Source organism: Bombus bifarius, unplaced genomic scaffold, assembly GCF_011952205.1.
Source record: "Bombus bifarius isolate JDL3187 unplaced genomic scaffold, Bbif_JDL3187 scf7180000008199, whole genome shotgun sequence".
Classification (NCBI taxonomy): domain Eukaryota; kingdom Metazoa; phylum Arthropoda; class Insecta; order Hymenoptera; family Apidae; genus Bombus; species Bombus bifarius.
This window is the reverse complement of record NW_022884505.1, coordinates 5,562,793-5,581,836: the sequence shown is the minus strand read 5'-3', so window position 1 is coordinate 5,581,836 and position 19,044 is coordinate 5,562,793. Positions and strand designations below refer to the sequence as shown.

The 19,044-nt window shown below is 34.9% G+C and overlaps 1 protein-coding gene across 1 annotated transcript; it reads right to left on the bottom strand.

Moving 5' to 3' along the window:
• Positions 1-351: 351 nt before the first annotated feature.
• On the bottom strand, positions 352-2,352 carry LOC117210316 (DNA polymerase delta small subunit-like). The gene is made up of 6 exons (XM_033453237.1): positions 2,033-2,352; positions 1,621-1,922; positions 1,333-1,543; positions 1,055-1,259; positions 679-971; positions 352-602 (listed from the first exon to the last, which is right to left on the bottom strand). The coding sequence occupies exons 1-6, from the start codon at positions 2,247-2,249 to the stop codon at positions 484-486; spliced, it is 1,347 nt and encodes a 448-aa protein (XP_033309128.1). The 5' UTR covers positions 2,250-2,352; the 3' UTR covers positions 352-483.
• Between the last annotated feature and the right edge of the window lie 16,692 nt (positions 2,353-19,044).

The following is a 19,044-nucleotide window of genomic DNA, read 5'->3' as shown; positions in this document are numbered from 1 at the left end:
TAATTTATAAAGCATGAATTCATGTTTAAGTTACATGTTCAAAATCTTACGTCACTGTGATTTCATAATTTTTTAATAATCTGTGATATTATATGTAATTTCTCTCTTATTACATATTTTATATTTAGTCAAACATACTACCTATATTTAAAAGTCATGCGCTTAGATTTTGTACATCACATTTTGAATGAAAATAAACAGGCAATGATAGAAAATGTTTTACTTTTACTATTTATGTGTTGATTAATATCACAAATTATATCAAAATGTTACATGAAATTTAATTTATCACATCATGAATATAAAATAAACAGGATTAAAATAAATGTGTGTTTCTGCACAATCTTGTCATTTTTTAATAATATTTGAATTTTATTTGAAAAATCTTACATATATGTTCATATAAAATTTATGCTGAATCAGAATTAAAATATACACAGTTAATATTCTTAATATCCTCACAGTTGAAAGACTAAGGTTCATTTAAATATTACTAAAGGAAATATATTGGGTATCTAAATTCTCTAAATTTACTATTACAGCAGTCTGACTCGTATCAAAACGTGGAACAGATATTAATCTAACAATTTGATTTTCATCACCTAAAAATTAAATTATTAATCGCTTTTTATTTTAGTAAAAATCGTAGCTTTTATTCTGCTACAATATTTTACAAACCTTTCCACAATTTCGTTTCAAATTTGTCCGTATTTCCCACGAAATATATATCTGGGCATGTTTCCATAATAAACAAATCTTTCTTGTAGTATGGGCAAGCTAATAGTGTGTCTGGAGCAGTTGGACACACGTGTCTCCATAATAAGGTCTTTTCTAGCCATTCAAGAGCTGAAATACCAGTTTCACCTGCTACTTTAATGATATCTTGAATTGATTGACCACTAGTACCAGTTATTATTCGGCCTTCAATTTTACTAATCCATGGATTTGTGGTACTTTTAAAGCTTTCAAGTCTATGTTATTGAAATAGAATAAATTTGTGTATACATAATAAAATGTGGTAATTACTTGTTTATACAATTCGATATATACAAACCTAGATGATTTAGGCAGTAAACAAGGATGAAATGGTCTTTGAGGCAACATAGCGTTGGTGGGATCATGTTCTCCTGGCATTAAAGTAATAGAACAACATGTTGCTAAATTACTTAAGAATGTATCTACAGATTTTATTGCTTCTCCAAGTCCTTTAGCTATGTCTGTTGCAGCCTGTGATGTATCATTATTTTTTATGGTATTACCTTAATAAAGACAATAAAGTATTATACAATTATAGTACTATATATAATTTTTATAATAGCGAATGTGATTTACCTGCTATAATGAGTCGAACAATAGAAGTATTATCCTTTTGTATTGTTACATTACCAGCCATTCCACACAACCATTCCATAAAAAGGGAGATCCCTAAACTGTCACAATTATTAGATAAATTTAATCCAGATACTATCACCAGCTTCTTTTGTGATATGCATTCTTTTAAAGATTCTTTTGGCGCACATCCAGGAAAACACCAATCCTTTACCTAAATAGAATTATCACTGTTACGTTAAACATAAGAAAAATATAACAATAATTATACTTTTCTAGAATTAAAATTACCATAAATGTGCCATCACTATTTTCATTGCCTAATACAGCACAAACAACTCCGGTAACAATTTGCTTTAAATCAACTTGCTCGCCTACTAATTTAATTCGCAACATTTCATCTTCCAGAAATGGTTGATCTTTCTCTGAGCAATAATTTGGTTTAGAACAGGAAACATTAAACTGATGTTCTTCACTAAGTTCCCTTAAAATTGATGGTTTCCATGGTTGGTGTTTATACAATGTGCCAATTATTATGCACTGTTGGTTTTCTAAATTTTCTAAATCGGCCAATTTGACAATTGGAACATTTCCTGTGCGAGAAAGAAAACTATACGCATTATATTATCCATAAGAAGATTTTTATATATATTTTTATTATATGATCATAACCTTGTAATATAAGAAAAATTAATAAACATACCCCATTTAGCTTTAACACGCGGTGTTAGAACATCCCTTAATTCGGCAAGTCTAGCAGAGTATATGTGCGCATATTGTTTAGAATAGTCACTTTTCATGTTTACAAACTTTTTCGAAAGATCTTTATAATCAGCTTGTTCCCTTTCAAATACTTCTGGCATCTCTTTTCCCGGCTTCACAAATAAATCATTACATTCTTCTTTAGTTTTATGAACCATTTTTGACTCAGATATATGCAAAATTTAATGAAATAATTTACGTTCAGCTATCACTCGGTTATACCGGGTTTACCGCCAAATTGGTCTGAAACGCTAATCTCACTAGCGCCACCATGAAACCACTTGTATGGAAAGTTTGAAATACAATAGATATCTTTTAGCTTTACTACAACTTTGTCTTAGTGTACAAAATTTGCCAAAAATATTTTACGTTCCTATCAATTGATATTAAATATTTGAAATAAAGAGAAAGGAAAAGTAATATAAAAAAGTAAAACATATAATAAATGATGCGGGGACTAGTAAAAAAACCACTTGAAGCTATGTATTTTACTCGTTTTATTATTTCCAAATCTTGCTTAGAACCTGAAGAAATTCTTTCACAATCTAATAATTAATTAATGATAATTAAGTTTAACATTAACGCCTGACAACGACGAAGTAAAGATTATATACCTATATATATGTATATATATTAATATACATATATATATTTATATTTTAATTATATATATATATGTGTATATATATATATATATATCATGTATAAGCTAATCCTTGCCCAGACACACGTGTTGATATGCAGTTGTTCATTCAATTTTTTCTTCTACGGGCATATAAATAAAATCTTATTGCTTAATATTTTTTAAATATATATATATATATGTATATGTACATATATGTATATATATGTGCATATATATGTATACATATGTATATATATGTATACGGTATCATTACCATTACATATGATGATATGTTTTTGTAGTCCCAATGATTAATATGCACAGATTTGTGCAAATGCCTCAAGCGTGAGACATATTATGGACGGATTGATCCAGATGCAAAATGGACTTTCCGAATAATCGAAGCAGATCGCAAGAATTTCTTTCGCACTAATACGTGCAACAGCTCGATCAAAATCTTTTCGTTTTTCTGTTTTCTCCGTCTATTTCTTTTACTTTGCCCTTTTTTTTTGTAATTGTTTGCATTCGAATTCGACTGCAAAAAAAATAGCTTAATCTAATCAGCTGGCGTTAGTTTGCGACCGATTTTCGGAATGTCCTTATGTATCCGGCAGTATTTTGACGAGGCCTAAGATTGTCGTTCTAACCTCGCCCGTGAAGAAGGTGACGAAAAAAAAAGAGAGAGAGAGACGCGGCCGCTCACGGGTCGCTGTATTTTCTTTTTTCTTTATCCATTCTCTATACGTAACCATATTGAATCGATCGCGGAGAGGCATCACTCAAAAGCCCCGTCGACATACTGGTTATTTCTTTCTTTTTTATTTGCTCACTAAATATCAGATTCTTAATTCTGAATTAATTTTATATCGCTACGGTAAAGTTATTATTTTTTTTCTTTTTAAATATCACAATAACCTTACACAGAAAGCTGCAACTAATTTATAATTATATTAATATTAATAATATTATTATTATATCATTATTACTTTATCATAATTAAATATTATTATTTATTATTATTTATTATTATTGTTGTTTTTATTATCTACCTCGTAAATACGTTGGGATTTTTATCTTTTTTTTTTTATCCTTTTATCTTTCAACGAAAACACCCTAGTAAGTAACTCTTACGCGCGATTCTTTTTAGGGTAATTGCTTCTTTTAAACACATGACTCGTGCGTATTGGCGACTTTAAATCTCGCATTTATATCCGTTGGCGGAGGATGAAGTGTTCATTGTTTTACGCATGTGTTCAATTAAAATTGAGTAAAAGTAAATCAGCCGGTTTCTCTTGTTTCTTTTTTTTCACTCTTTCTGTCTGATTCTTTTTTAAATAGTTTTCCGGCACGTCCCCGTTTTTTATCATCGAACCATACGTTTGAAGTTGTCCTCTATCGCTTCCTCGATTTCGATCGAGAGGCTTTGTCGGTCGCGATGTTTCGCAACATCAAGTATTTAAATATGCGTTACGACATTAATCAAGAATAGATCGTCAATCAAGAACAGTTAGATTCTTCTTTTTCTTTCTTATGTATATATTTTTTGTAAAATAAAAATTTAAATTAATTTAATAGAATTAAAAGTAACGAGGATTAATGTTTTTCTTAATGTTCATCCTCAATTAATTCTGTTCTCAATTAACGACATTTTCTACACAATTTCACCTAATATGTGCAATGTGTATACGTACATCGAATTGAAAATTCACACACGTACTTACTCTAGTTATATGTGTGAATTTGTCGGAATAATTTCCATTGTTTAACAAGATCCACGATGTTTGTTCACGGAAGAAAATGTTTCAGTATTGCGATCAAGAGAAAGATCGATGATACGTTTGCGATAAAAAGTGTCGAAATTCATGATAAAAGTAAATTAAAAATTTATATCTCGAAAACTACGCAATAACATTATCACGTTATTTTTTTTTTTTTATAAAACGTACCCAATCTATTAAAATTGAACATTCTTAATGAAAAATTCAAATGAATCGTTGCGTTTGGTACGCTTTGAATATATCCGTCCGAATATAACTCGATCGCTCGAAGTAACAATCGTATCGATATCTTGATAAAATATGGCGCGTGTCAGTAATCGTTTGCGCGGCTAACGAGTGTACGTGCAATAACCAGGTGTGAAGAACAAGAAATGATCGTTGCAGATCGTTGCAGTGTAAACGACATTGCTGAGCGCGAAGCAATTGCTGAACGACGGCCCACCATTTGAATGAATTTTTTCCGTGAACAGGTATCGGCTTATAAACATTATAAACATATCACAATTCGGGCGTCTTCTATTAGAGAGTGTTTTGTAATATGTATATACGTCGCTATCTTTCTTTTTCTAAATCACGTTACACACGATAGATTCGATTAACATAATAATTAGACTGCTGATTTTTATGGAAATTCACTTTTTTGATAATATAGTTAAAAAAGCACAGACTTGGTAAAATATTGTTTCATCTGCCAAGTATTATAGAAAGCGATATACTTTGGATGATTTATACATTATTTCACATTATGCGCATTCTCTGAAATTTTGCACTTTCAAATTCCTTATAAATGCATAAAAACCCGTAGTCTAACAATAAATGTCACCGAACATCGTTTCCTGTTCGTTAATTTCTATTTTGCGTGAATAATGACGTGAATTTAGTTTCCTTTCCAATACAAATTTTCCTATCGTTACACATGTCGAGCTTGTAGCTTTTATGGTTTTATGGAAAGTAAATCTTTTAAAGTATAATCTTTCAACGCATACTCGCATACAATTGTTTTTCAGACTACTTCGTGTAAACTGAGATTAACGATTAATCGAAGTTTGTACATTAAAATAACGCTTAAGAATAATAATCGACATCCTTGATTAAATCAACGATCGATTTTTGTAACATACTTTCATCCTACATGTTTTAATAAAATTCTAGTTAACAAATTGTTAACCTAAGAAGTTTAAATTTAAACTTTCATAGTATCTTCCCGCTCGACTTTCTAGTTATTCTTTCGATGTTTAGTTTTCCTACACGGGCTCGCTATATTCGATAGTGTTATGTACTTTCATGGAAAATTTAACGTGTTTTCTTAAATAATCAGTGATTATGTACCAACGGAGTGTTATTACACCACGTTGAAAGTCGAATGCCCGAGAGCACTCGAAATATATTCGATTACTCGAGGTTAGATTTCGATTCGTATTGAGTATTCGACTATATGAATTGAATAATTGAAAAATCGTCTTATCGAATCCGATAGAATTCGACTTATCGGACTCTGACTCGAATAATCTGTCATTCAAACAATATCCGAAATAATTCGATCGATCGAATAAGTTCAATTAGAAAATTGTTCAATTCTTTTCCAATTATTTGAATGCTACTACGATTTATTCGAATTTTCAAACGATGCGTTCGAGGTTTTTCAAAATTTAAAATTTTATCAACAAATAGAAAAGGACCAAAAAAAAAAAAAAAAAGAATAATTCAATTAAATTTCCCAATAATCTACAATAATATATAAAATTAGAAATATCTTAAAATTATCAACCAATATCTTTTAAGATATTTGATACGATCGGCGATATTCAAATTCATTGGTTTGATTCGAATAAATCGAGCACGTTCGTTCGAGTATTCGGATTTCGATGAAATCATTCGAGTCGAATATTCGGAACATTTGGTTATCTGATTATCTATCCTACCCAGCATATAACGAATGCATACACAAAGCTTGCGTGATAGTGACAACTATACATAGACCCTGGCATTTTTTCCAATATCTAAATGTTCCATTTTTCTTTAATAAATCATTTCTTTTCCTATTAATATTAGAACGTACATATGTTGATGCTAGGTCCTTCAGGACAGGAAACTAACAGGCAAATAAATACAGGGACATATGCTACGCGATTAACCTTTCTCTTATACATGGACAAATACTGTAGTACAAAGTGCTACTACGATTACACGTATAGATTTTCACAGATACAAATTCACAGATGTCTACTCAACGAACGACGTTTGTTTAGGTGTGCTTATCAACGATGAAATGCCTCTTTCTTTTTGGATATAAATAATTTTCGTTTAAATACGCGGTTTATTATCAATACAACAGGTATCTTGTCTTTGGTTGTTGCGAAATCACAAAGATTATAAATATCAATAAATAAGTTAGAGAAAACGAGATTAAATATATCGTATTATTGATACGATATGGGATAGTAAGAACGTTGAAACTTTGCTTTCTATGTAGGTAAATACATAAATGTTATTAAATACATAATTAAATAAATTAATAAGTTCTAGAGAAGATAATCGGAGGATAAACAGCTTTCAAGTCTTTTACGTTTCAATTTTACGTTCTACATATTTTTCACGTTTTCTTCATTATTTTACTGGATATACGATTATGTAAATTATTAGATTATAGAAAAACAAATATTCGATAAAATATTTAAACGCGAGTATCTATCTGTCGTAAGTTAATGTTGGAAATCGCCTTCTTGAACGGAGACTAATTAAGCTTTAAAAAGTAGAATTTAGAAGGCAGATCTTTTACCTTGTTCCAGAAATTCTAGATTACCAATGCCAGGCTACTTAATTACAGCTGATTTTTTGCGCGTAAGAGGTTCTTCGTATTTTCCTTCTTTTCATCGTTAATCACTTTTTATGCGCATAATTTAGTACAATTTCGTACCAAGAAGTCGAAGTTAAGTGGTGTTAAGCACGCAACAGTGATTTGGAGTCGCGTTCGTTGCGATTCATAAGCGGATGGTAGCTAATTAGTGGTAAATTAGTAGATGGAAAGTAGACCTTTTACGCGTCTAGTTTGCGAACATTGTTACGAAAGGCTGGAATTGTGCAACACCAGTTTCTGTTTCACAATGTGTTTGAATAATTTTCGTCGCGCCTTCCGTCGAGGCAATTATCTCGCTGGTGAAAAATAAAAATCATACAACTTATTTTAAACGCGCTTATCGATGATCTTCCGAAACCCGAAGTAGACAGCATTTTTAAGATATTATTTAAACAGCTAATTATGAACATTGAAACGTTGTTATATTTTCAAGAATTTTCTTTTTACATATACGAGATGTTTCGTTATTCTTAGGTCCTAATTTAACGATCGATCAAGCATCGAAAAACGTCAAAACTAGATCACGATTGTGTTTAAATTACAGTTGATTTATTTGAAATCAGAAGTCAATAATAAAGAGAATATTACTCTTTCGAAAAAATACAAGCAATATTAGAGACGTATAATTATTATAAAAAACAGAGCAGCTATAATATAAAATTATAATTTACAGTTAAAAAGAATAATTTTCAATGCTAAATCGATCGTTAAATAAGTTTCATCAATGACGAACCACCCTGTACATCGTTACATCGTTAAACTTCGGTGTTTAACTCAACCATAATAACGTTTATCGTTCTCCTTCGACGATGCACCCATTCTATAAACGTCGTTCGACGCGTAGACATCGATTCTACTAATTTCACACGCTTCCTTTGCCTTTTATATAACTTTCATCTGCTTCGACCCTATCGGTTTATCACGAATATCATAAATATCTATATAAGTAAGTAGATCTCGAATTCTTGTATTCATCGTTCGCATACATTATCGAGTGCGTTGTTAAATAAGTGTAGACTTTCTTTGTTTTGGTTCGTGTCTTCCCATGTGTAATATTTCCCCCACCCCCCTCCTTTTCCTTACTTCTGCGATATTTTACAATTTCATCGTTCCAATAGGTGATCATCGTTGTTAATCGATTCTTCGATCGAGGCTTGTTTGATCGGCTTCTATAATTCTAATTAGTCGGAATCAATGTCCACGGACGATCGAGCCAGTCATCGTGGCCATCGTTAATAACTATCCCATTTATGCACAATTGTAAACGTCGATAATGAAGATTATCGTTTATTATTTGATATGTATGGTTCGCTTTGCAACATCTATCTTCCTTCTTTACAGAAGGTTCTCCAGAGCATAGGGGAATTTTTTATCAAAAATTCTCCCAAGTTTGTGTGGATTTTCCGCAGATATTCTATTATATAAGGATCTTCAGAGCATTCGTTTGTCGAACACTTTTCAGAGTTTTTTTTTATTGCAGATTTTTCAAAATTTACCGATACTTTCTCGCAAGTTTATGCGATTTCCGTAGTTATTTTATTACGTAAGAAAACTCCGAAAAGAGCAATCCTCCGACACTTCTCACAATTTGCAGAGACTCTCTGTTGAAGATTTTTCAGAATTTACCGATACTTTCTATCTAACGTCCCTCAGGATTTGTAAAGATCCTCCGTGTAAGATTTCTTGGAACTTACGGAGATTCTCTGTTCGAATTTCTTTACATTTGAAATTGTATTTAGGATTTACAGAAATTCTTTCTATCCAAGATTCTTCAAAATTTCCTATAGGTAGATTATTCTTTTCTTTTCTTTATTAGACAATCTTTGATCGAATATTTACAAAACAAAAAGAAAATTGATTTCCATTGTTCCACTTAGTTTCACGTAGTAAAATTATGACGGCGACGCATGACGATATGTGAATCGCTGTTCGTCTGTACCACGATAATTACACGCTTAAGAGATACCTATGAGATTCACCATCACGGACACGTAAAATAGCATCTTTTATTCTTTGGGATTGTTTACGCAGCCTTGACAAATTAATAAATAGTCGAACCTTTCAGGTACCTATGTGCAAAGAACATCTGATAGCGAGAATGAAATTTCCTTGAATAAAAACACCTATATGTAATATACATATAACGTCGAAGCAGACGTTTCACGGAATTTCCTAATTGTTTTATTAGAAGAGTCGATTAATCGACTTGAATCAACGTCACGAGGATCGGTGACGCGGCAATTTCTGTCAGGAATTATCTTTTCGTGTAAAATATCGACGAATTGACTATCGACATGCGGATCGTCCGCGGGAATGAATGGGATGGAACATCCGCGTTACCGCGAGACTCTTTTTCAAATCTCGAGTTGAAAGGTGAAATACACTGCTCGGTACAATCAATGATTCGAAGTATAAAAAAAAAAAAATACATATATACATATATCGTACACCATTCGTACAAAAATATATCGTAAATCATTTGGTGGTAGATTTCCTCGGTTTTAGTTCTTCGGGCTACGAGGTTCGAAAATAACACGATAAAGCGTAGTTACGTGCTTGTTAGATTTTGTAGTCTGAAATATTTCACTTTTGTGAAATATATTTATATAAAGAAAGATTTAATTGCTGTATGCCCCATTTTTTTTTTCAATATAATTCTACGAATTATAAGTTTAAAAAGTAAGAGGATATTTTTAAATACGTTTTTTCGTCAAATATATCGTACGAAGAAATTGCTATTTGCGCTTTAATTAGAATCGTAGATTATTCGAAGTTATTCGTAGTCTACCTATCGATCGAATCGCTTTTCCCACTGTTGTTCGGGACAAGGACTGGCTGTTAGAAATTTTCTTGATGTGCCGTTCGTGTTAAGAAAACGTGTTGGAACGATTGCTAGGAAACTACGAGAGCGTTTACAGGGAACGATATCACGCATGAGATACGGAGCGTTGATTCCAATTGCGGCCGAATAGAATCGGCTGTGGAATTGTTGAAACGCAGAAAGTGGCTTCAACTCGGATGCAAGGTCGGATAGAAGCAATTATTGCGCACACTTTCATCGTGGTGCATATGGGTTGCATCGGTTTGCGAAAATTGTTCGCGTGTCGTGTATGCGAAACCATGGTGTACGCGTATAATATACGAAAACTTTCAATTACGATTTGTTAAATAATAATATCTATGTTTACAAGTAAGATCGATAGATCGTTTTCTAACTATCTACGTTGAGCAGTGTATTTATCGACATAACTGATAGAATGGAGTCAGTCGGAATCGATTATATTATCTTGGAAATAATGACGCGAATTCATATTTTTTGAAAATTATAAAGACTGGAAATTATAAAGAGTACCGTACTTTGGATATTTTATATATTTTTATAAGTTACGTATATAGTTTTATAAGTCTCGTATTTGCAAATTTCCCGTAAATGCGTATAAATAACGATTAACGGTAACAAACGATAGTTGCGATCGATGGGGACGATGTTATTTGAGAAATATACGATGTAGATCGCCTCGACTCCATCCTGTCAATCAGAGGGATAAAAATTACTTTCAGGCAACGTCACTTCCGCTAATATACGCGAAGCATCGCCAGACGGATGTACAACTAAAACACATAGAGCACGGAAAAGAAGCGCACGCGACATTATTAATCCCTTTCGAATAACAACTACGTCGAACAATCTACGATCACACACGTTTTTTTAATCGCGAAACGTTCGAAAAACTCGACGAGAAAAAACATCACGAGATGTATGCTATTATAGATTAGAACGAGTTACAAGTTCTTTTTTTTCTTTAACACCTTAAAACCTTTGTATATAATAATAAATATAGCGTTTAAATTATAGCCGAGCCTAATATCTGTAAATATTTATACACGATAGCTACGGTCCCTAATTAATGCGTCGTATTATACTTTCGGAATGTATGGACTCGACGATTTTCTACCTTTAAACTCTTTACCTATTCCTCCTTTCTTCTTTTTACCACTTTCTTATTACTTTCAATGATTAGAAAGATCGAAAAAATTGTCGATAAGGTAGGTCACGATCGATCGAGGACAATTTTCGAAGACTTTCAAAAGCCCCTCGCTTTTCTTTTCCTTCTTTTTTCCTTTACTCTATTTAGACGAGAATCTACGTCGTCCGGGTATATTAGAAAAAATGATATGTCTTATTGTACGTGGTCGCGAGATTTCGCGTTCCTATCACTTTTATTCCGACGTTCCTTGTAACCTACTCGATTGCTGGAAGAAGTATGGCGCGATCGCGCGTAAAACTTTTTTCACAAAGTCGTTCTATATACCTCGAAAGAAAATCGAAGCATAATTGAAACACGTATTTCGCAATAACATCGTTGCAATAAGCGTTGAAACGCTTTCGACGACGATACACGAGATTCTGCAAATCTGCGATTCGATCGCTCTCGAACGACGATTAGAACCGACCATTACATTTTTACGGTTCTCTTTCCAAGTTCTAAAATCGTATAAATTACCAGTTAAAATGTTAATAAATCGCGAGTAATCTTGCCTACTACTGCCTGGAATTTCGTCGCGTTTCAAATATTTCTTATCCAAATTACAACATCCTTCGCAAATATATCGCAACATCGATCATCCATGAAACTTTTGCGGACGCTTTCGAGTTATAGAAATTTATTTACACAAATGTAATTTCCATTCGTGTGATAATTGCGTTAAATACGGATAACATTTATTCAAAGATATGTCGAAATTTGCGAATGTTATTTTTCGCGAAATAATTATATAACGTTAAACGCGAACGTGCCGCCCTTCGATTTCTTATACTTTCATCGATTTTCTTACCTAGACGCTCGAAACATGTTCAGCCGTTATTTCACGGCTGCGCTATACTTCTTCCATTAAGAATACCTCTTCCTTCCCTTCTCGGTGGAACGCTGAGCATTCGTGTCGTCGTGGTCAGCCTCTATTCCCACTCCTCCATCTTACACTTCGATCCTATCAAAACGTAATATCGTTTGAGAAACTTGGTCACGAGATACGGTCATTTTTACCTTCCTCCCGCTTATCGATTTACAAGGCGTGCGAGCTCGTGGTCACGATTTACGGAATGAAACGCTCGAAACTCGGTAGCTCGACACCCGAAGGCCTCCCTATGGACACGTTTGCTTCGGTCTAACCAGCGTTCCGGTGAAGAATATCGTGGACAGAGAGCGAGGTTACGCGATCAAAAATAATTTCTCGGATGCTTGGAAAAATACCGTTTCGAGAGACTGGCCTACTTTTCTTAAACTCGGACTCGCGGCGCTGATACGCGCCGGCCGGGAGATTCGTCGATTTTCAGCGCGTCGTCTCGTTAGGACGGATTCGGGATCTATTTTATCTGTGTATGTGGCAGGTTTTTCGTTTCTCTATCTTTCATCCGTGTATTTCCATTCGTCGGCCCTGTTCCTCGCTTCGAAATTTCGAGCTCGCACGTCTTGTTTCCTTCGGCCGAACACGACTTTTCACCGTTCACAGGGTGTTCGACGATTTATTATAACACCGTATCACAATGATGACACAACACTGCCGTCTAAATATCCTCGCGATCTTTGGATAGATATACGTATCGATGTCTTTGGTGTTCGTCAGCTATATATATATATATATTTCCTCCGTTTAAACAAAGAGAACGCAGGTTTTCTTCGTTCCTTTTCCTATTGCATAAAAATCTTCTTCGTGTTCCGTAGAAAATATCCTGTAGATTGTACAGGATCATCTCGATCGCATCTTCTTACCTGTGCTTTCTTAAACGCTTCTGCCTTTTATCGATAGTTTGACGGTTGTCGCCGCGATGGACTCTTCCTCTTCGTTCTTAAGGAAACACGATAAAGACTTGCCACGCTCTTCGGACGAGTTACGTCCCCCGATTGTTCGTTAACGTTCGTTACACGATCCACGAGAGTCGATTTCTTGGAAATTCTTCTTGATTTCGTCGTTTGTTTTTAGCTGGCGTGAAAAAACATGATCCAAGGGATCCACAATCTATAAGCTCTCGATCACACGGTTGGTCAGCCTCGTTCGGGTTCTTTCTTCGTGATCCATTGCCTGTGCTTTCGCGTGTATACATATACATATCTATTATATACATATACGTATGTAAAAAAGAAACAAAAACGGACTCGTTAGAATAATTCTTTAGTCACAGTACAAAATATCTGATTCGCGTGTACTTTGCTTTATCTTCTTTTTTTTCTCTCTCTCTTCCCCCCTCCTCTCTTTTCCCTTTTCTCTCCTCTTCGTCATTCCGTTCACGACGTATGATAAACATATATATATATATTTGTTTCCTTTACTTCAATACATATATATATATATATATAGCTATCTGTATATATATATACTTTCCGTATTTATATTGGTTTCTACTAATCCTTATGCGAAATGCCATTCTATATAATTGTAAACTGTATAGCGTACTGCCTACTGATATGAGTTTCCTTAGTTCACTTGTAAAGCACTTTTTAGATTCAATCGAAACGATTCATCGCGAGCGAGCGAACCTCATTGCAAATGTTCCTTTCGCGTTGCGAATTAACCAGTTACATCGGTTGATTTTCGTATCACGCACGGAATCGATTTCTCCTGTTGTTCGTTTATTCAGCTTTCGCTATCTTCTATTCGTGATTTTTTGTTGTACACGATCGTTGATTCCTTCCTCCTCTTTAACGTAATATATCCAGGTTTGTATCGATAGTGGTTTTTTTCACCGAATGGGTCGTAGTCGAGATATAAATTTCAATTTCGATGGTTTAATAATTTTGGTTGTGTCTGTACAACGAAAAATACACGGTCGAAGAAGAAACTTTGATTCTCTCGAGTCCAATCTAACAATTGCGTATTCTTATCGCTGAATATTTCTCTATTCTTTCCTAGTTTCGCTGGTTGTCTTCGGTGAAAGCGATTCCTTCAGCTCGTTTTGGCCTATTCTCGATACGCGTTAGATCTGATTTTTTTGTTTCGGACGACGAAAATCCTACTTTTCCGCATCTTTATCGGAACGAAGAAACATTACCCATCGAAAGTATGATCGGCGAATTTTGATGAAAATCGACTGACTTTAGTTGGTAGAATTATCCTTTCGAAATATGATTTAAGGAGAATTTTTGGATCTCTTCTAATTCCTTTCAATTGTATTATCAAAAATGTATTTTCCTTTGAATTTTGAAAGTTCTTCGATCTGTGATTAAAGATTCTCAGAGTCCTTTAATCTCTTAGGAACCCTCGCATTTCTATAATTTAAACGAACTCTTAACAGCAACAAAGTCGATCGTTCGCGTATCCTTCGAACAATCAAGATATCTTAGTGATATAACCAATTTTATAATTTCAATGACTTTGTCTATGTATCTATTTTCGCGGAAATAGTTCAAGATCGTGGACGCGCTGCCGACAAAGTCGAAGAGAAAGAAGAAAAAGATCCAAAACGAGCCAATGGAACGCGACTGAGCTGTCGAGTAATTAATAGCGCAGCAAGCGATACGAGTAGCTGGATATCGAAAAATCGTGTCGCTCGATCGCGACTTCGTGTATGCCGTTTTATCTTTCTTCCTTTAACACATCCCTTCTTGTTCTTTTTTTTAGTCTTCCAGATTTCTCACAGCTTCAGTGGCGTAATAAGTAAGTTTTTTTTTCGTCGTTTTCATACAAAAGTAGCAAAAGCTTGGCCGCGAGTGCCGAAGAATTATACTTTTTAACACCGCGACGATGCTTCTTCTTTCCGAAGCGTCGTCGCAATTCTTAAGTTCCTCCTATTTTTTTCATTTTTTTTTCTTTTTTAATAGAGTGAGGTTCGAATGAAAATTTGTCGACGACAGAACGTTGCGTCGTCACGCGCGACATCGACGATAAACGCGCGTTCACACGAGTAATCGCTTCTTGTGTATTTTGGTGTGTTCGGTTTCACGCGTTTGTTGTACGATATTACTTTGCTTTTTTCGGGCCGAAATACGGACGCGTGGAATCGCGTGGATCGTCCCTCTAATTAGCTAGAAATTGTTCAACACTCACACGTTACGGTTAATAACACTTACGCACACATATATACGCAGATCACGTTCATTCACTCTCTATCTTGGGCAGTACAACTATTGTTTTTTTTTTTTAATTGTAAAATGATATGTTACGTTAAGGTCAAGCGAATACGTTGCCCTGGGAAAGGCATTCGAGAGCCTTCGTTTTCCTCTTTTTTCCACGTCGGTAGTCACGGTTCGCGATTCAGTTCGAATTACGCTCGATTCAATAATCCGCGGATCTAATGGGACCTGATGAAGACTCGAAAGAAGGATCGATGACGACGAACGATTCCCCCAAGAAGAAGAAGAAGAAGAAGAAGAAGAAGAAGAAGAAGAAGAAGAAGAAGAAGAAGAAGAAAAAGTACAAGGTGACGAAGAAGAATCGTTTTCTTTGGGGAAGAACCATTTTTTCTTGGGAATCGAAGATACTCGATTTAATTCCCATTTTTTGCCACTCACTTTGCTCCTTTCCTTTTCTAATAAATTAATTATAATAACGATTATAACAAAGGGCAAACGAATCTGTGCCGTTTCATACTTCTCCTCTCTTTTTTTCTTTTTCTTTTTTGCGTCGTCGCTCTCTCCGAATTCGCAAATGTAAGGCCTCGCATGGATTTTACAACTTAGGCTATACTTTCCGTCGTTTCCGAAGATCACATAATGCGTGTCTCTCGTTTTATTTTTTCTCCGTGTTTTCCTTAAAATCACGATGACTCTCGTTTAGAAGGGAACGCTTGCACAGACGAATTGACTAACTCCTTTTACCTTTGAAACCACGCTTCCCCGCTAACAATGTAAAACAATTTGTTTTAATAAATTTATTATATACATATATATATATGTATATATATATATATATAACTATGTATATAGTTCAAGACACACTTAAGAGAGCATCCGAGGAGATTCGATAAAACCTTTTTCACATTTTTCTATACCGACTATCAGGACAAAAATTATTCAGTCACCATCTATAATGAATATATATATGTATATGTATATATACATCGACGATACTCTAACGAGTCAGAAATTCGGTGATATGTTCATGGATCGACGAGTTCACGGATTTAAGCGGTTTACACACTTTTTTGTTTTTTCTTTTTTGTTTTTTTTTTTGTTGCACTAACAATCATCCGGAGAGCGGTTACCGAAATCGTTCCATTCAGAGCCAAATTTCTGGCCAATTTCACACGGATTACTTTCCAGGATAATTGCACTACCATCTCGTAACGGTATGAAAACGGCCTTCCTTCTTTTTTGAAACGTTCTCTCGATCTTCGTAAAATCGTTTTGTGAGATTTTTTTCGTAAAAGAAAGTTCTTCGCTTTAAGGTAGATCGAATGATATTAATAAGTACCCCTGTAGCTGATGCACGCGTTAATTAATCTTCTCGAAACAAATTTTTAAAAACAAAGACGAGAACGAAGAATTCCTATCTTTTTTCTTTTTTCCTGTGAAGATTTTGTTTCGTGCATCGCTGAATCTCTTCGTCTCCGATTTTATAGTTATATTTACAGTAAAAACAATATTGAAATATACATTCATCACGGCCGAAAGGAATTAACTTCTCTTTTATGTCCATTCACTTTTCCTTTCCTTTTTGAAAAGATTGATAAAAGACAAAAGAACGCTGGATGAGAATTCCCGTTCTTTTTTTTGTTTGCTTCATTTTCATAATGAACGACGAGTAAACGCTTTCCAGGACAATTATCTACCTTTAAACGACCTGCTCGGCAAGCTCTTAACGATCTAACGATATGTATCAGAAAAGTGACAACCCTGAAACCTCGCGTTACATACTTTCGTTTCTTCGTCTCTCTCTCTTTCTCCTTGTTTTTCGTTCCATCTTCGATTCAGCGACATGTTTCCTTAGAATTGGAAAAATCATCGCGGCATCGCCGAAAGCTTCGAGCCGATTTTAAAAGTTGCCCGTTCCATTTTCAATTGTTTCACCGAGCCTTCAGATTGCTGACACACTTCTTCCTGAGTGATCTCGTTGCCCGACGAGCTGCGTTTACCGTTTCCAGCGTCAAGGGACACCTCGTCTCGCTCTGAATTTTTGCGACGGTCCAGTTCTCTGCAAACGGACCGGCCAAGTTCTTCTTTCAGGTCAGGCAGATTTTTATTTCGCGGTAAGAAAGCCAGATAGAAAGGCGGTTTGTTCCGCCTGGACCTTCAAACGACACTGCTTGCCCGGCAAAAATTCAGTAAAAAGAGGAAAATTTGTCGCGGTCAAGCTACTTTCTTAAGTTATAAGTTATAAAGAATAATTGTCCTAATAATTTGATTTAGTCGTGTTGCGTCGATATTAGAAATTAATCTAATATTTGTTAAGTAGAATTTTTAACGCATAGCAATAGCACGAATAGCGATTCGTATAATAATTTTGTATATAATGAAATATATAACTCTTCGTATAATTCGTTAATGGAATTTCGACGACAGTAGCGGTTATTATAATATATAATTAAATAGAATTTTCTTCATAGTATATACACGCTAGCTAATTTTAGAAAGAAATTGGTCAAACATAAAGGTTCTAGAATGATTGACGGAAATTCGATTCCTTTATATATAGGATCGAAAAATCCTAAATTTCGCTAAAAATCATCAGAAACGAACTACAAATAGATTTTTTTTTCTCTGAAAGATGCATCTTCGTCGAGCAACGAGATTTTCAGTCGCTTCGTTATTTTTCGAACGAGTGATTCAGGCACGATCGCGAGAAGATCGACGACGCTAAAGACATCCGTAACTCTCATCTCGACACGAATACAATCGTGCACGGAATAAAACTGTGCACGACACTCTCGTTTTTCCTCCCCTCGGAGTGTGCTTTTCTTTTCTTCTCGGCTCGTGTTTTCATGGAAAATAGAAAAATAAAGGAGCGTTCTGACGCTCGAGAGCAATTACGACGGTCGGCTCATGTCGCTGACGAAGTGTCTTTTGAACGCCAATCGTGAAATTAGCCGTTCCACAGTGTGAATTAGCTTCACCGGCGATGAATTCTTCGCTTTCATCGTAATTTCTCGCCATTGACGTGCACACGGTTCGGTTAACACTCTCTACCACTCTCTATTACACCTTTACACCACTTAATCACCACTCGCCACTATTAATTGCGGATGCGTATAATAAATGCCCAGTGGTTGTTCGACGAGGATCATATTTAATCAGCACGATGATTGGCTGTGAACTCTGAGAAAAGAAGCTGTCGATCGACTCGGGAAGCCGTTCGGGCGATAAAATTCGAGGAATCTACGAGAAAAATATGCCATTATTTCCATCGCGCTATACACAGAGGAGTATTCTTTCGATCACCGTTGACGAACTTTCTCGATCGTTTTCTCTCGCTTTCTTCTTTAAATAGTCTTTCTCGTTTACCGTATGCCGGCGAAATTTTTCCTTCGTTCTCTTTCCGCTTATTCCTTCTCAACCCATTTTGTACGGGATAGTTAACGTGGATTCTATCAACGGGACGATCGTCGAGCAGAGAAATATTAATTAGAGGAACACGCGTCGATGCGGCAGCTCTCCGTCCTTCGAGGAGAAAAGTCTAAGTAGAAAACGACGAGGCGATAGAAAACTATCAGGCAGGCTCGAACAGCTTTGGATCAGTTAAGAGTTTTTAATTTGAAGAAG

Bases quoted from the DNA above. Each gene is read 5' to 3' on its own strand.
- LOC117210316 (XM_033453237.1), bottom strand. From the start codon at position 2,249: ATGGTTCATAAAACTAAAGAAGAATGTAATGATTTATTTGTGAAGCCG. The intron at 1,544-1,620 runs GTAATTTTAATT...AATTCTATTTAG, and splicing joins ATAGTGATGGCACATTTATG to GTAAAGGATTGGTGTTTTCC. The intron at 972-1,054 runs GTTTGTATATAT...TCAATAACATAG, and splicing joins TTACTGCCTAAATCATCTAG to ACTTGAAAGCTTTAAAAGTA.